The sequence below is a fragment of the Onychomys torridus genome, chromosome 9 (genome assembly GCF_903995425.1).
Source record: "Onychomys torridus chromosome 9, mOncTor1.1, whole genome shotgun sequence".
NCBI lineage: Eukaryota > Metazoa > Chordata > Mammalia > Rodentia > Cricetidae > Onychomys > Onychomys torridus.
This window is the reverse complement of record NC_050451.1, coordinates 61,502,811-61,521,595: the sequence shown is the minus strand read 5'-3', so window position 1 is coordinate 61,521,595 and position 18,785 is coordinate 61,502,811. Positions and strand designations below refer to the sequence as shown.

Sequence of the window (18,785 nt, the reverse complement as noted above, 5' to 3'; positions counted from 1 at the left end):
CACTGCCATGTACTCAGGGGCATGGAGAGTCTATTTCACACTGCCATGTACTCAGGGGCATGGAGAGTCTATTTCACACTGCCCATGTACTCAGGGGCATGGAGAGTCTATTTCACACTGCCCATGTACTCAGGGGCATGGAGAGTCTATTTCACACTGCCCATGTACTCAAGGGCATGGAGAGTCTATTTCACACTGCCCATGTACTCAGGGGCGTGGAGAGTCTATTTCACACTGCCCATGTACTCAAGGGCATGGAGAGTCTATTTCACACTGCCATGTACTCAAGGGCATGGAGAGTCTATTTCACACTGCCATGTACTCAGGGGCATGGAGAGTCTATTTCACACTGCCATGTACTCAGGGGCATGGAGAGTCTATTTCACACTGCCCATGTACGCATGAGTATGGAGCCATCCACTGAAGCATGACCAGCCTACCAGAGGCCAAATCACTAAAGAAAATAGACTAGGACTATTCCTCCCCGAGAAGCCATCGACTGTCAGTAGCTCCTTAGTTAGGGGTAGGGACTCATGAGCCCTTCCTCATAGAGTAGCAGGATATTTGATGACTGGTTTTGGATTAACTTAAATTATTAAAGGGCCTTCAGGTAAAATTCTGTATTTGTTCTTAAAGGCAAAGAAGAAAATGTAGTCATGATTCTTAGTTTGCATATGAGGAAAGAGACAGTGAACATAGAAAGGGGAATCTGGCATTTATTAACCAGCTTCAGTGTCTGTCCATCAAGAGTGTTTGCCTACTGTAATTGTCATAATAATCCTATGAGTTGGTGATAAGTAGTCTTAACCATTCTCCAAAGGTGGGAACTGGTTCAGGAAGGTTAAATAGTGTCTATCAGATCACCCAGTTGTCATTCCATGATGATTTCTAGTAAAGTGATCTGTTGAGTCATTCAGTTTTTATTATATGACAGTGTATAATGTGTATTCAGATACAAGGTGTGACAAAGAACAGTATACTTACTAAAATCTAAAGGAAATGCTAAGCAGAATTAAAATATATAGAGCTTCAGTAGAAATACAAATAAAATTGAGAATAGCATAGTGAATAGTTACTTTCTTATTTAAATAATTATCCAGTGAGATATATGTATATGGGCAGTTTACAAGAGCTAAAACAGAGGGTCAGTTTAATAACTGTCTTCGTAACTGTACAGTGAATGAAGAAGTAAGGGTATTTATATGGGTTCCCTCCATTACAACTAACAAAAACCTAAAGACAGGAGGACAACTGTTGTAAGTCAGTAGAAGTCTCCTTTACAAATGCTTTTGAAAGCCTAAGCCCTTATGAAGACCTGATTATGGTGTTTTTGTTCTTGTTCTCCAAGACAAGGTTTCTCTGTGTAACCCTGGCTGTCTTGGAACTCACTCTATAGACCAGGTGGTCCTTGAACTCAGAGATCACCCGCCTTTGTCTCCAGAGTGCTGGGATTAAAGACATGCACCACCACCACCTCCTGGCTCTGTTTATGGTTTTGAACATAAAAATCAAGTGATTTCTAGTACTTGACCCCAAGTCTATTCTTTTCTCCGTGTGTTTGTCTCCTTTAAGACACCATCACTGTGAAAATGCTGGAGTTGACTATGGAGAAATATCTATAATTCATCTTTTTACCTTGTCCCTTCTCCACCACACCATCGAAATAATATATACTACCTATCCTCTTAGTTTGTGCATTGGCTCAAAGTACTAAACAGATTAGGAAAAAAAAAAATCCAAGGTAGGGTGTGGTGGGTGGTGCATACCTTTGACCCCAGCACTCAGGAGACAGGGGCAGGCAAAACTTCAAAGAGTCCAGTTCAAGGCCAGCCTGGTCACTATAGTGAGTTTCAAGCCAGCCAAAGCTACATAGTGAAATCCTGTCTTGAAAAATAAAAGTCAGTCAACTGATCAATCAATCTAGCTGTTTAAGAATGCATTTTAATAGCATGTGGAAACTTGGTTTAGGAAGCAGTGCTTAGGGAAAAAAAAACACCAGTCACATTCCTTTGTAATTTTCGTGATCCTCATATAGACCAGATCAAAACAACGCTCCCTCTGCATGAAATAGTTGATGTAGGAACCATAAGAAGCAATGTGTACAAGCACTGTAAAAGGGTGCCTATGTGTGTAAATTCATTTACTTCTTAGGACTTATGAAATAGGAACTCCTGCTTTCATAGGTGAAGAAACCAAGACACAGAGTAATCGGGAGACATGACCTGAGGCTCGGCTGTGGTCTCCTCCAACCTCTTTGCAGCCTTTCCACATGATTAGTTACATGATGGTTAGAGTGTGGGTCTTCGTGATCTATTTCTTTCTGTGTGTGCTTCTGTTTGCCTCTTCGGTTGTTGCTGTGCTGTTTCCAGCACAGGTACCTGGGCGTGAGGTTGCTGGGCCATATTTACTCTTCATAGAAGCCTTGAAGAGTAAACCCTGCTGTCACTAGTTTACACCTAAAGAAACCTGAGATTTCTAAGCAAATCATGGCTCACTATACCAGGTTTTCTGTCCTGTAAGTGGAGATATGTTAAGCTTCTTCCAGAGCTGTTGTGAGGGATAATGAATAAGCATTTATGCAAAGGATATTGAGAAACATCACGCTTAATTCTGATTTCCTTTGCTTTACTCTCTTTCCTCACCTCTGCAGTGATTTCTTAACAAAGGAAAACTGGGGACAGCAGTCTGGGACTCTTTATCCTAGTTCACTCCCCATTTTGAGAACTTTTCCCTTCGCTTTGCCTCCTCCATCCTGTGGCCTTCTCCAAGTAGTAAATAGTGTGTGTGTGTGTGTGTGGGGGGGGGGTCATTGAGTCCCAGATTTGTTACATGTGGCCACTCTTGGCTCTTACATGGCAGTTGGAATTTATTATATTGCTTTGCTTATGATTCATGTCAGTGATTACCCCAGGGCAGTGCTAGTGCACTGTTCAAGTACAAACAGGACAAGAGACAGCAACTGTAGAGTGGCTAAGAAGAATCTTCTTTCCTTTACCTGTGTGATGGAAGTATAGCTTCTCTAATTTAGAGATGAATATGGGTCATACAGTCCTGAAATCTCCAGGTTCAGTTGGTCATTTCTTGTCTAGCATTGTGAGGATAGAGTTCTGGATGTACAAGAAAAGGAGAAATATCTTAGGAGACCCTTGTCTTAACTGGGTGGTCTGTGGATTTTTCTAGCACAGTGAGAGGCGACTGAGGGAGAGGCCGTCAGACGAGGCGGGTGTTCTTCCGTCATCTCCAGCTAGTCGTCGCTGTTGGTGAAAGAGCGCAGCTCTCCTCACTTCTCTATCTGAACACGTCCGGAATGACCTGGTTTCCTCTGTCCCGCCGCAGTCCAGTCACTTCAACGTGTGTGCTTATGGCCCTGGCATACACGTTCTTTAAATTCACTTAATGCTTTTTAACATATTCTAATTTTGTTAAAAAATGACCAAATATCAGAGGTTGTTTAGTTTTGTTTTGCTTTCCCTGTGTTGCTAGAAGTGATAGATTCAGAACGTGTGGATCAGAGACATAGCTCAATGAGTAAAGGCCCTACCTCCAAGCCTGGCCCCTTGAGTTCAGTCCCCAGTCCCCAGCTCAATGAGTAAAGGCCCTACCTCCAAGCCTGGCCCCTTGAGTTCAGTCCCCAGTCCCCAGCTCAATGAGTAAAGGCCCTACCTCCAAGCCTGGCCCCTTGAGTTCAGTCCCCAGTACCCAGCTCAATGAGTAAAGGCCCTACCTCCAAGCCTGGCCCCTTAGTTCAGTCCCCAGTACCCAGCTCAATGAGTAAAGGCCCTACCTCCAAGCCTGGCCCCTTGAGTTCAGTCCCCAGTACCCAGCTCAATGAATAAAGGCCCCTACCTCCAAGCCTGGCCCCTTGAGTTCAGTACTCAATACCCAGCTCAGTGAATAAAGGCTCTACCTCCAAGCCTGGCCCCTTGAGTTCAGTCCCTGGTACCCACATGGGGGAAGAAGAGAATCAACTTCCACAAGTTGCCTTCTGACCTCTTCAAGTGCACCCTGATGTGTGCATGCCCCCCCCCCATCTCAACACAATAAAACAACTCTAATTTAAAAGTTTAAAAACAAGTGGTAATGAAATATAAAACAGAAGGTAGATAGGTTTGTTTCTTACTCTTCTGGATTTTTAGAAATTATTATTGCTAAATTTTAGGTGATTTTTCTTTTGTTTTTTACCTTTCATTAAAATACAACAGAGAAGCTAGGCATGGTGGTATATATCCATGGCCTAAGCATTTAGAAGGCAGAGGCGGGAGAGTATTGAGTTCCAGAATAGCCACTTCTGTGTAGAACTCAAGGGCTGGACATTAATGCAAATAGAACACTTGGCTTAACATGCCCAAGCCCCCAGGTTCATTTCCTTAGCTTGGAAAAAGAAAGAAAACAAGAAGATTATCTAAAACAAAATTTCTCTTTAAGATTTTTATTATATGCTTATGTTTTCTTTAAAAAAAATCTAGCAGATTATTATTTTTTAGGTCACTTTTATTTTTGAAACTGTAATACTTGGTCATTTTAATCATTTTCCTCCTAGCATATTTTAAGATAATTTGCCTGGGATTTTTTTTCCTTTTCGTATTAAGAACTGCTAGTTTTTAAATTCATTTTAATTTTTTTTCTGTAAGCATTGAAATGAGAATGGCAGAGAAAGGGCTAAGGAGAGGAATTACTGGATCATTTGTTCCTGAAAATAGCCTTTGCTTTATCTTTCCAGAGTGGACATTTGTAGCACTGTGTGCTTGTGGAGCACTGTGATCAGGTTCGTCTGAACTCCCACAGTAACAAACTCTTCTGAAAGCAAGCTTTTCCACAGTTCACTTCAATGAAAGGTGAATGGCTGCGTGCTTGTGGAGACTGCTGAAGATCGCCCTGATGGGCGAACGTGTTCTCCCTGGCCTTTGCAACTGCCTTTATCTCCTTAAAAAAAAAAAAAAAAAAATCTGTTGTTTTTGTTTTCCTCAGTAGGTAAAATTGTACTGAACTGTGTGTGTTAGTCTTTCTGATCTGAAGAAACCCAGAGGACCAGCACAGAAAGGATAGGCCAGTTTGAGACCAGTTACCTTAGCCGCCAGCAGAAATCACATGCGTGATGTTAGCCAAGCAGTATAGTTTTAGTGCTAAGTGCTAAGCAGCTGTTTTTATTTAAATCAGTACCTTGTTTGTTCATCAGGCATGATACCTTCCCCCTGAGCAACCTACAGTTTTGTCCAGAGTTTTTATTATGTTCATATTATATGAAAGTTTCTAAATTTTGCTGGGCAGTGGTGGCACGCGCCTTTAATCTCAGCACTCAGGAGGCAGAGCCAAGCAGATCTCTGTGAGTTCCAGGCCAGCCTGGTCTACAGAGCGAGCTCCAGGACAGGCACCAAAACTACACAAAACCCTGTCTCAAAAAACCAAAAAAAAAAAAAAAAGTTTCTAAATTTTAAAATACTATAAGTATTATAACTTTGAGACATGAGTCTTTATGTTCTAAAAAATGAGCTAATACTGATTGGTAAAATTAGTTGTAAAAGTATCCTTTCTTTCTTTTTTTTTTTTGTTTTTTGGTTTTTCAGGACAGGGTTCCTTTGTGTAGCTTTGCGCCTTTTCCTGGAACTCACTTGGTAGTCCAGGCTGGCCTCGAACTCACAGAGATCCACCTGCCTCTGCCTCCCGAGTGCTGGGATTAAAGGCGTGCGCCACCACCGCCGGGCAAAGTATCCTTTCTTTAAAAGATGATTTTGAAGATTATATTCTAATGAAGGGATTTATGAAAGAATTCTTTGTTGGTTTTAGCTGAGTAAGGCTGTTAACAGTAGGACTTTCCCTGTGTGACTTAGAGTTCTTTCCTTTCTCCTCTACCCTCCAACGACCTTCCTGCCCTTTTTCTTTTTGTTCCTATCCAGCAAACCTTCCTTTCTATACTTGTTTCTTAAAATAATTTTTCTAGTTCAAACTAACAGACTTCTGACCACACTCCTTTACGTCCTCTGTCCTTATAGAACAGAAAGAAACAAATTGGCACACAGCACACAGGACAAACCCAGCAGAGCTCAGACTGTGGTGTGGAAAGGAGCAAAGGAAGTAGAGGGACTCTTTCACTTTTGAAGATAAAAACTAGATGAGGGTGTTTTGGTGGATATAACAGTAGACTAGACCATGACACAAAGAACACATACACACACACACACACACACACACACACACACACACACACACACACAGCAAACTGCTTTCAGCATTTTGGGAGCTTTAGCTTCTGAGCAAATACAAGAGTTGTTAGTAACCAGGAGAATTTTCAGGAGTACCAGCTGGCATTTATCAAATTATCTGGGGGTCTTGTAAAAATACAGATTATAGATTGTTGGGGACAACCCCAAAGTTTCTGGGTTGGGGTTCAGGAATTTGTGATTCTAACATGTTTCTAGATGTTGCTATGGGTGGTCTGAGAACATGAAGTTCTTGGACCCTCACCCCAGAGAGCCAGTCTGTCAAGAGCACTTGCCCCTGTGCTGGTAAATCAGAAGTATGCAGAATTTTGGCCAAAGCCTAGTACTGTTGTGCAGTGTATAAGCTATACAATAGAAAGAGTTCTAATATAACTGTGGGATATGTCCTCATAAACCATTGCAAGTTATGAATATCATAAGTCAAAAATGCCTTTGATGCCTTTGACCTTCAAAATAGCTTGTTTGGCCTGTCATTAATTGACTGCTGGAGAGCTTATGACTCTGCTGTTGCCTAGTATTGAAGAAGTGTCATGGAGCATGTTACTGACCTGAGAAAAGATAAATTCAGCTTGAAGTATGGTTTCTATGTACTGCATACTGCATTCATGCTATTATAAAGAAAAAAGTAAGTCAAACCTTTATAAATCAGGGACCATCTATATATGCTTAGCCAGCCCACATTCAAATTTTGTATACACATAAACAGCTAGACCTGCAGTTTCCTATTGATGCCAAAGAGAGAATCAGAGCAGGAACAGTTATGTTGAGGCTTCTGTAACAGATTTGAGTGAGCTAGGGGTGCAGAGATAACTTTTCCTGGGGAGACAATACAAGAAACATTTGCGCTATTAGATTAGGTTACACTGCCTCTTATCTTGGTATCAAGAAGTACTTGGTTCATTTTTTTTTTTCTTTATTCCTCTCTCCAATAAAGGTCAGGGAAGCCCTCGGCTGTGGTGGTGCAAGCCGGTAGGATATGCTGACGAGGCAGAGGCAGGAGGATCTGAGTTCGAGGCCAGCCTGGGTTACAGAGCTAATCCAGGACAGGCTCCAAAAGCTACAGAGAAACCCTGTCTCAAAAAAACCAAAAAAAAAAAAAAGGCTGGGGGGGAAACATCAAGGAAAGAATGTAATAATAATAATGGAAAGAAGTTTTCCAAAGCTAATGAAAACATGGAGGCTTCAGACAGAAAAAGCCCACTTAGTATGCTAAGTATGATGAGGAATATACATTTGGTCAAAAATCAGAGGTAAGCCAGGTGGTGGTGGTGTATACCTTTGATCCTAGCACTGAGGAGGCAGAGACAGGTGGATCTTTGTGAGTTCAAGAGCAGCCTGGTCTACAGAGTTAGTTTCAGGACAGCCAGGTCTACACAGAGAAAAACCCTGACTCAAAAAACAAAGCAAAAAAATCAGAGTTAAGTTAACGAGAAAGTTAAAAATAACTATTTATGGAGAATGAAATGCAGATCATTATTACAGTTTTCATCAAGAGTACTGGAGATTTGATAGTCTAGTGTTCTTTATCAGACATGAGGACTAACAGTTTTCAGACACAGAAGGGCTTGGGGAGTGTACTTTCTGTGTACTTTCTTTGTCATGAAATTACTAGAGACTACACTTTAGAGAAATGAGAAAGGAACCCCAAGAAGAGGCTATCATAGACCCTAAGAAAAATGAAACTGTCGCAGTCTAGAAAAAGAAGAAAAAGGGAAAAGGATGGATGCAGCAGTCTAGGAAGTAGATGATCCAGATGAAAACAAGGCAGTAAAGAGGAGGGATATACACATTACCCAGGAGAGGTCTCACTCTCCACCTGTAGGTAGACTCCAGGGACCCAGCTGAGGTCTTCAGGTTTGCATGGCAAGCTTTTTAACCCCACTGACCCAACATGCAGCCCTTAAAATGTTTGTTTACTTGTTTTAAGCGGTTGTGTGGCCTTACCTAAATGGTAAAGATTTAACAAGTACAGTTTTGTTTTTGTTTGTTTGTTTGTTTGAGAAAGGGTTTCTGTGTGTAGTTTTGGTGCCTGTCCTGGATCCTCGCTCTGTAGACCAGGCTGGCCTCGAACTCACAGAGATCTGCCTGGCTCTGCCTCCTGAGTGCTGAGATTAAAGGTGTGCGCCACCACCGCCCGGCTCAAGTACAGTTTTAAACTCACAAATATTAAGAGTTAAGGTTGTAACTGCAAGAATTGTGCTGGTATCATATTGACCAAAGAAAATCTGCCTTTGTTTTTTGAGCTTTTAGACAATTAAATGTGCCATCTCTATGAGGGGAAAAGGCAAACTTTATGGGGTTTTTTTGGTTGTTTTTTGTTTTTTTTGGTGTGTGTGTATGTGAAACACATATAGGGTATTTATATGAATAAATACTCAGTGTAGGTACTACATAAGCAAATAAGTAAGAGGAGGGTTTGTCTGGAGTTAATTTCCTATTCTTTTATTAATTGATTTGTTACCTTGTGATATTCTTTTTTTATTTAAAAAATAAATAATGGCTCAGGGATTAAGAGCATTAGCTGCTCTTCCAGAAATCCTGAGTTCAATTCCCAGGAACCACACAGTGGCTCATGACCATCTATAGTAGGATCTGATGCCCTCTTCTGGCATGTAGGCATACATGCAGAGCATGCATTCATTAAATATAAACAAATAAATGAAATTTTAAAAAAATAGGGGCTGAGATGGCTCAGAGGTTAAGAGCTCACACTGCTCTTGCAGAGAACCCAAGGTCAGTTCCCAGTATCCAGACTGGGTGCCTACAAGCACCTGTAACTGCTGCTCCAGGGGATCTGACACACACACACACACACACACACACACACACACACACACACACACACACACAGTTAACAATACTAAAAATGCAGCTTTAAAAAATAACCAGATAGGGGTTGGGGATTTAGCAAGTACAAGGCCCTGGGTTCGGTCCTCAGCTCTAGAAAACAAAAACAACAGATAATGAGTAAAAATAGAATTTGAGAATTCATACTTACATGAATATGTATAAGTTGTCTCTGGAAAATATTGCTGAGTGAGCCATATTGTTAATCACCAAGTAACTGGTCAATTTAAATATGTTCTATAGCCATAAGTTTCTTGATTAGTCCTTTTGAATTTAGAACATTTTAGAAGTCATATTACTGTTGGGTAATTCAGTTTTCAGGCTATCTCAAAAGAGCTTTTTAAAAACAGGTTATTTTAGGATTACTTTGAAATTTCATTCTATCTAAGCACTTTCTTTGTTTTGTTTTTGTTTTTCTGAGAAAGGGTTTCTCTGTGTAATAGCTGTGGCTGTCCTGGAACTTTGTAGACCAGGCTGGCCTCAGACTCACAGATATGCCTGCCTCTGCCTCTTTGAGTGCTAGGATCACAGGCATGCATCACCACCACCTGGCTTCTAAGCACTTTTTATAATATGGTTTCAATGCAAAAACTCATTTATAGTCAAACATTGCAGGTCTTATCTTCTTTTATGATAATATCTGGAGTTGGTTTGGCCTATTAGTATTAAAAAAATTTGGGTGCTGAGAAAGTGGCAAAGATTTTTCTAGGTATTAATAATTTAATATATGGCAAAAGATAACGTTCACTGGGGTTTCACCACACATAATCAAAAGGCGTTTTCTATAACTATTCTATCCATAAATTGGTCTTTCTGAATTGGAAACATGATTTCTGTTCTCTTTTCTGTTTTATAGTCCCGAAATGAGTGGCCAATTTCTTTAATGATCAATACTTATAATTAGGATTTATACTTCAAATTTTTTTGTAATATTTTGAATGTAAATATTAAGGCTTGCTGATAACTTTTGTAGTATCTTTATTTTTCTGTGGAAAGACAATGTGCAACATACGTATTTTGTGGACTAGTTACTTGGTTTCTGTTTTCTCAGAAAAACTCATTTCCAAGTTTAGAGCCAGTTTTTAGGATGTCATAAAGCTGTCTTCCATGACAACATTCTGGTCTTACTGTTCTTTGAAGGAAGGCAATGTGCAATGATTGCTTCTGTCATCCGCCCTTTATGAAGATGTTGAAAACTGTTGGGGGTGGGGGGCGGGAATGGGAGGATTAGACACTGTCATTTTCATTTTAAAGTAATAAAAAGTATAATTCTCAGTGTTTTAATATTAATATATGTTTGTGAGTGAAGGGGAAACAGAAAACCCTAAAATATATAATCTCTCACATTACATCACTTACAAAGAAAAATAACTTAATTTTGTTCTGATACCCTTTTGTCCAGATAGGTAAGTTTACTCAGTATTTTAAATTCTTTTTTTTTTTTTTTTTGGTGTTGGGTATTACCTAGGGTCTTCCAAATGTTTGGTAGGCACTCTTTATAGAACTATATCACCTGCCTTTAGGATTTGATCTAGATGGGAGAATTACAGCTTTTTAATCTGTTGTGATCCTTTTTTACGAATCTTACAAAGTTAGCCAGGTAGTAAGTAGTGTTGCTTTTAATCCAGCACCTGGGAGGCAGAGGCAGGAGGGTCTCTTCAGGTCGATCAAGGCCAGCCTAGTCTACAGAGCAAGTTCCAGGGCAGTCATAGCTACAGAGAAATCCTGTCTTGAAAGAACCAAAAAAAAAAAAAAAAAAAAAAAACCAAAAAACCAAACCAAACCAAACAAAACAAAAAAACAACAGCAACAAAAATCTTTCAAAACTTTTGATTCATCTATGTTGTTCTCACAAGAACAATAAAAACTACACTGAGCCTACTACTAACAGTGATTTGATGATCTCCCTTAGGGTTTTCTTATTTTCCCTGAGCCGGGAAAGTTCTGAGAAATCCAGAATCCAGAACTCCATGATCCTTTCCTCTTGACCAGTAGATGGCTAGTTGCTTTTCACCTCAGCAGTGTTAGGTTAAGACTGCTAAATGGGTTTCTTTCCTTTAGGGACAAGGGACCTTAGGGCAGCTGAAGTAAACTTGTTCCCAGCATTTCTGTGTGTGTGTGTGTGTGTGTGTGTGTGTGTGTGTGTGTGTGTGTGTGTGTGTGTGTGTGTGTGTGTGTGTGTGTGTGTGTGTGTGTGTGTGTGTGTGTGTGTAACACACACTTCTTTTAGGATGTACTTAATTTCTTCACCAGTTTGTTTCTTGTTAGGGGTTATTTCGCCTTAGTTTTACCTATAAACAACTCTGAGTCTCTAAAGAAAAATCCCACGTACTGTGCTATTTATTACAAGGAGACTCACCCAAGATAGAAAATGATCATGATTTGTCTGAAATCACTGCAGCCTAAACTCAGAAAAAAGTAAATTTACATATTGCAAAATACATGTCCATACCATATAGTCAAACTTCAAAGATTAAGGTGGTTTTACTAAAGACTGAATGCAGAATTCAATTACATACCTTTATTTAAAATGAAAACTTTCTTTTTCAGTTAACTTTGGAAATGCCGAATTGGGAGAGGGTTTTTATGGAGCTGGTTCTTTTCTCTAAAACATGTCTTCTGTGTTGTGTAAAGTGAAAGTGTGGCCGTGGTTAGTTATCTGGTCTCCTAGGTTTGTTGCTTTCTATGTAAGGAGTGGTGTCCTCACTTAATACTTTTCATGTTAATAATTTTCCCACTTGAAGTGACATTTTCAGTCACCTAATATTTGACCTAAAATGAGAGAAGTAAAAAATATTTGGCTATGCATCGCTTTCTAAAAAGTCCTGCACTTCCCTGTCCTGGTGACTTCTGGACCAGCATTACTGGGTTGTACTTTCAAAATAAATGTCTGGCACATTTTACTTAGTAAAACAATTTACCTAGCAAGGTTGCATTTTATTAGTTTCCTTACTTTAAATTTTTATAGAACATATCATTTTAAAATTGGGTGTTGCAGCCAGAATATAAATTTCAAAATATACTGTATAGTTAGACACTATCTTTTTTATGAATTATCTACAAAGTCAAGAATGTCATGTAGAAGACTACAATAGCTTTCTTGGGGGAAGTACTCTAAAAAGGTTTGACTATTTCAAATTAGTTTTCTTCATGGTTTGCAGTTTTAGGCATGATAAGTACTTTTAATCTAAAATGAAATAGAAGTGAAATATTTAGCAAATTATTACTTAAACAACATCTGGTTCAGTATAAAATCATTTAACTAATTTTTGAATTAAATCATTTTGTGTAATACAAAATTTTAGAAGTACAGATATCACATTATTTAAATCATAATTGCTCTTAGACTCTAACTTTATAGAGATTTAATGAGGAAAGAACACATTAAAGTGGTTCAAGAAAATGAAATGGAGTGCATACAAGAATAGAATATAGTTTAATGTTTAACACATCAGACACAGACGTTCTTAAACCATGTAACCGTCCAGACGTTGATTTTCTTTTGGAGCTAGAGAAAAGTTCCAAGAGCAGTTTTCACAGTTGAACACGGAGCAGTCCCAGTGGTTTAGTCGGGCAGCTTAGATGGCAGATTCACTATCAAATATCTTACTTTTTAAGGTTTGTAGGTTGTGTTGGATAAAGTTCTCGGTGCCCTGCACTTCAGAGAACCTGGAGTCACTTCTTCTAACAGACCAGTTTTTCATTTTTATCGAATTCTGAATTGTGTCTGAAGTGAAGTAGTAAACAATGGGGTCAAAGCAGCAGTTGGAGACAGCGATGCAGAGAGTGATCGGGTACATTGTCCTCACTGCAGCTATCACAGAGCAGTTAACAAACGTCTGGGTTCTCATGAGAGAGTATAAAATAAGATTGATGTTATAGGGCACAAAACAGAAACAGAATATGACCAAGTGTACAAAAATCATTTTTAAAACTTTTGTTTTGTTCATTTTGCTTCTACTTAATGTAACAGGTTTATTTAAAGTTCTTAGCACCATACTAGAACAAGTTACGTTCAAAATTAAGGGGATAAAGAACCCCACTGTTTCAATGAAAATCACAATCCTGGAGAGATAGGTTTTCCATGTGGCTGCCGGGAAGTTCTCAAAGCAGGCTTCTGAGGTACTGTTACCCTGAGCGTGGGTCGACTGGAAGAAAACTGCGGGTGCACTTCCTCCCAGCACTGTGAACCACACAGCAATGCAAACAATCTTTGCATTTCGTTTAGTTCTTAAAGTCTTCGACCTAAATGGGTAGACGATTGCCAGAAATCGATCTACACTGATACAGGTTAAGAACAGAATGCTTCCGTACATGTTGGTGTAAAACAGCATTACTGAAATCTTACAGAGAAGATCTCCAAATGGCCAATTCCGTGTTGCAAAGTAAAAAATCCGAAATGGTAAAGTAAAGACGAAAAGCAAGTCTGACATTGCCAGGTTAATCATGTACGTTGTCGTTTCATTCCTCACTTTGAGGGCACAGATGAAAATATATATAGCAACACAATTGGATATCAGCCCAAGCACAAACACCATGCTGAACATGCACCCGTACAAAGAGTACTTAAAGGAGTCATCGTAAGGGCAGTGGGAGCCGTTGGAGCTTACCATTGTCAGGCAGTACAGCAAACAGGGAGTCCTTTTGTCTGCAGCAGGCGTCTTTGGTATTCAGATGTGGTGTGGATATTCAGATACGGTCACAGCAACAGCCAGTTTATTTGCAAATTATTTGCTTCTTTTCGTGTTCTTATAAATATTTTCTTCTCTGAAATCTTCAAAGGAAACATGAAACGTGTTGCTTAAAAGTTTCTAGTAGATTCTTCAAGACAATAGTCTCCTTTTCTAGTCTCCAGAAAATCCATGAGTCCAGAAACTGGCAGAAAATGCAGTCAAGGAAGCCAACCCATAGAGCCACAAACGTAAGGAAAAGCTGTGTTTCAAGTTGGACACGGCAGTCCTTGTGTAAAATTGTACTTAAGTAGCCAAAGTGAATATTCCAAAATTAAAATGTGTTCAGAATGTTTAGGCATAAGTTATCAGTCTTACTTCGGAGTTTTGATAGTTCCAGTCCGTCGTCCTCTGGCACTTCTTTCTTTTTATTCTGTTTTGGTATTTCTGCATTGATTCCAGGTGGCGGTAGGCAGAGTCTTTTAAAGGTTCCCGGATAAATTCCAAAGCGTGTTAGCTCTTGCTGAAGGAGGCCTTTCCGAGGTTGCCAGCTGTATTGTGAGATGGGCTGTCTCTGAAGAGAGCAAGAAAGGCTTCCTAGATTTGTAATATGACATCACAGGAAGAAGAGGCTGGGCTTGGACAAAGGAAGGCTTCAACCCAGTTGTTTGCAGTTCCTTTAATCTGATAATGTGTGCTGGGAATATACCTAGGAGGCTTGCAAATGGTCACTGGCTGTCCAGCTGAGCTAGGCATTAACTCTTTTTATGCCGAAATGCCGTCTGGGGATTCTGACAACCTCTCCAAAGTGGTTTGCTTTGTTTTAGTTAGTGATAACTAAAGGCAAGACCTTAAGAGTTTAGGATTTGCCTGAAAGACTGGCAGTTCTGGTACGCGGATTCTGATTTTTGTTTTGTTTTTTAATTACTCATCAAGATTTAATTTAATTGGCATGATTGTGAGTAGCTTTAATCCTGAATCTCTTTAGTTTTTGATAAACAATGTTTTACATTTTTCTTTGAAACTGATATTCTAGAGCTACTTCAGTTGTAATACATCAAAGAATATATTAAGGATGTTTATTTTTCCTGGGTGATTATACCTCAGTGGTGAGAACAGTTTGGTGCATATTCCTTTTATTTGCCCATGACTTAATATAAGCATAATGGGGAAGTGTACCTTTTAAAAAGGGCTTCCCGCCTCTTAAATTGATTGAAATAATTTACAGAGGATCAGAGTCCTACTAACCTAAATTTAGGTTCATGGTTTTTATTTTCACTTCCCCTATCTCCTCCCCCTTTAGCTGCTTTCACATGTTGGCTGTGTGTAGGGATGTATTTCAGGTCTTACTTTAATTTCTAAATTTGGTTCTGTTGGAGCTGAAACTCGTTTGTGGTCAGTTATGGCATTTAAGAGCAAGTTTATCTGCACATGCCTTAGTTTAAATATTAAAGTGTAGTCACATGTTCTATATCTTTTAATTCAGATTACTCTTAACACTCAACAACTTTTGATGGTGAATTGTAGTCTGTTTTGATTAGGAATTCATCTATGATCAAATAATGGAGTATTACCTACAGCCAGTAGAGGTTGAGAGTCTGAATTTCCTTATTGCTTTTGGTGTGGAAAGCAGATACATGTGTGTTCACATTAGAAGGCAGACAGGCACTCTGCTGCAGTAATGAACAAAGGAGTAGTAATAGCATTTCTTCTCAGTGGAGAGAAGGTTTCTGTTCATAGTTACTTAAGAAAATAGAAAATCAGAATGACCTACTTTTACGTTTCCTTATTGTCATTTTACATAATATATACAGCTATATGTACTGGTACTATCTACTTTTACTTTCATTTTGAAAATGGTACTTTCTCAGTTAGAGTATGGAAATGTATTAGTTCTGTACTGGAACATCCTTCCACATTTTACTCCTGTTTCTGGACTGTTATTCACTTAACTGTTAATTTATAGTTTTTTCATGTTTTAATTATTGATGCTTAAGAATGGATATCCACTGTCAATTAGGCTTTTTATTATTACCAGTAATATATGTTTGTATTCCAGATTACTGGCATAAACCTTCACTCTTAATAAAAATTGAGTGTTTGCTGATAATAGATTATCATCCTTCAGAATCTAAATTTACCAAGTCCGGATGCGGATGCCCTGCCCATCACTCACTTTGTTAAGCTTTCCCCTTGAGACAGAGTCTTTCACTGAACCTGGAGTTAGCCTTGCACAGCCATCCCTAGTGATCCCTCTGTCTCTGCCCTGCACAGCTCTGAAGTTAATAGGCACAGCCACAACCGCTTACACACCTGACACTCTTACTCAGTAAGCCATTGCTCCAGCCCAGCGGTTCTTTTCAGTTCTTTTTTATACTGCCTGTTTCTGGTTTTGCTAGTATCAATTTTGTATTACCCCTTCATTTTCACTGTCACAGTTTTAAATATAGTCAGGCAATTTTATCTATATGAACATTATGTTTTACCTCCTTATTTCTAATCTTGCTGTCTTTCAGTTACTTTCTACCAGCCTGACACAAATCAACCTAATGAATCAAGTATAATTTTTCATTTATTCTCGTTTCCAAGAAGACTTTAAAGGAAATTATAATATTTAAAATAAATATAGTGGGGCTGGAGAGGTGGAGCAGTGGTTAAGAGCATGTACTATTCTTGCAGTGGACTCAGGCCCCCCAGGACCCATGGTTGTTTACTCATAACTCCAATTCAAAGAATCTGCCAGCTTCTTCTGGCCACATCAGGCATGAGTATGATACACACACACACACACACACACACACACACACACACGCACACACGCACGCACGCATACATGCAGGTTAGCACTCATACACATAAAAGTGAACAAATCTTTAAAAATAAATAAGTAAAATATACTGTAGGCTGATTTTTAGGATGTTGTGATATGTAGATTACTTAGTAAAAAAATAGTTATAAAAGAAAGTCAGTGTAAAAGAGTTAATAATTTGCTGGATGTTGTGGTGCATTCCTCTAATCCTTGCACTCAGGAGTTTTAGGACAGCCTGGTCTACATATGAAGTTCCATGCTAGTCATAGCTACACAGTGAAATCCTATCTCAAACAAGAAGGTGGAGGTGCTGGAGAGAGGGTTCAGTAGTGAAGAGCGCTTCCTGTTGTTCCAGAGTATCCAGGTTCTATTGTCAGCACCACACAGCAGCTCACTACTGTCTGTAACTCCATCCCTGGGGAATCCAACACCCTTTTCTGACTCTGCAGGCATTGCATGCACTTAGTGCACAGCTATACATGGAGGCAAAACACCCATACGCAGGAAGAAAAAATTTTTAAAGAGTTGATACTTTAAGATGTGAGGGTTGGAATGTCATTCGGTGTTGGAGCTCTACTTTGAGCTCAGTTTCCAGCATCCCAGAATGTTAAAATGAAATTCTAAAAATGTGAGAAGTGTAAGCAATACCATTCTAAACTAATTTATTTTAAAAATTATTCAGTTTAAATGCAATAAATGTTAACTAAAATAAAAATTTAAATAAGAAATTTATTTACACAGTAGTAAAATAATTAAAACCATATGGTAGTCTGAGATACAAGAGGAAGGTATGTGAAATAATATTAGAGAAGTTTGGGTGAAAGAAATCTGATACATTTTATTTTAAAAAGTATGTGTTGCCCTTATTGAATAAATAGAACCATAAGAGTATCCAGGAAAAGTTTCCTTTCATCTCTGAAATGTACTATACATCTTCACGTGTGTGTGTGTGTGTGTGTGTGTGTGTGTGTGTGTGTGTGTTCTATTGACAGAAATACTTAGTTGTGGAAGGACACTTCTTGTTAGCTTTATTTTAGGAAAAGCACCAAATGTCAAATTGTGATTCTGGCTAAACATATTATCAGTTGGTAGATTATATATGTACATATACGGTTCAGTGATGGATTAAGTTTAACATTTTAGTGCAAAGGATCTACTTCCAGTGACCTTGAAGTCTCTAAGCCATTTTAGATGCTCTTCCTTGGGTACTGGTTTTATCATAGCCTGAGACTGAAACACTATGATTCAAAACACATAAGAAACACTGATCTGAAGAAGGGGGATCAGCAAATAATCTCTGAAATAGTTGAAGGTTTTTCCTGTTATAGAAAACCTGGAAGGGATCTAGACTGTGAGTTACTAGTGTAGATTCTTTACGCATGAATAAACACTTGTGCTGTAGGCAATAAAATAATAGCTGCATATATCTTTTTCTGAGAGGGAGAGTATGAAAGTGTGGGGAGAGCAGCCAGCAGAGAATGCAGGCATAGGCTTCCTGTAGGGTCACCTCACTCCAGTGGGGGATCTGGTTCCTTGGCTGTAAAAGAAAGGAATTAGGCTGTACAAAGTTCCCTTCCTGCTTCCTATTTAGTGCGGATTCTTTGAATTCTTTGAATGTTTAAGGTGTCACATTGGGCCTTCTCACTCTTCAGTATCAAGGAGTCACTTTTTAGCCTTAATGTTTAAGAATTTGTAATTTTGAAACGAGTTTGGGCAAGAAATATGTACCACAGAGGAGCAGGAGCAGGAGGAAGAAATATGTGTAAGAGGCAGAATGACTGGGCCAGGAGAAGTTCCTTATTGTACTCAGTAAATCGGCAGGAGCCCTGTGCTTAAGGAAAGTCATTCTCATTCCAGAACTCCTAATCCCAACCAGCTAAATTAGCGAGACCCTGGTGGAACCACAGGAAGTCTGAACCAGAGGCTGTGGGGGAGGAGCTGAACCCAGAGATAGCAGTAAGGGCCCAGGCCTTTAAGAAAGTGGAGGACCCCTCTGGGCCCACCACTGGTACTGTGAGACCATAGATCTCTGAAGGGGGGAACAAAAGCCAGTTCTGGTGGCTAGTGTCTATAATTCCAGCACTCCACAGACTAAGGTAGGAAGATGGAATGTTCGAAACCAACCTTGGTTTCTTAATGAGTTCTAGGAGCTACACAGGGGATTACCTTGTCTCAAAACACAAACATCTCCAATTGCAGGTCTTGAAGGCTAGAGCCAGAGCTCACAATAATTAGTCCTGG

General features: G+C 39.3%; 2 protein-coding genes across 3 annotated transcripts in view; one reads left to right on the top strand and one right to left on the bottom strand.

The window, feature by feature from the left end:
- The window catches only part of Rb1 (RB transcriptional corepressor 1), a 137,931-nt gene that overhangs the window by 85,459 nt on the left and 33,687 nt on the right, over window positions 1-18,785 (top strand). The window lies entirely within an intron of this gene.
- Lpar6 (lysophosphatidic acid receptor 6) lies at window positions 12,483-14,389 on the bottom strand. The gene has a single exon (XM_036199023.1). The coding sequence runs from the start codon at window positions 13,676-13,678 to the stop codon at window positions 12,644-12,646; it is 1,035 nt and encodes a 344-aa protein (XP_036054916.1). The 5' UTR covers window positions 13,679-14,389; the 3' UTR covers window positions 12,483-12,643.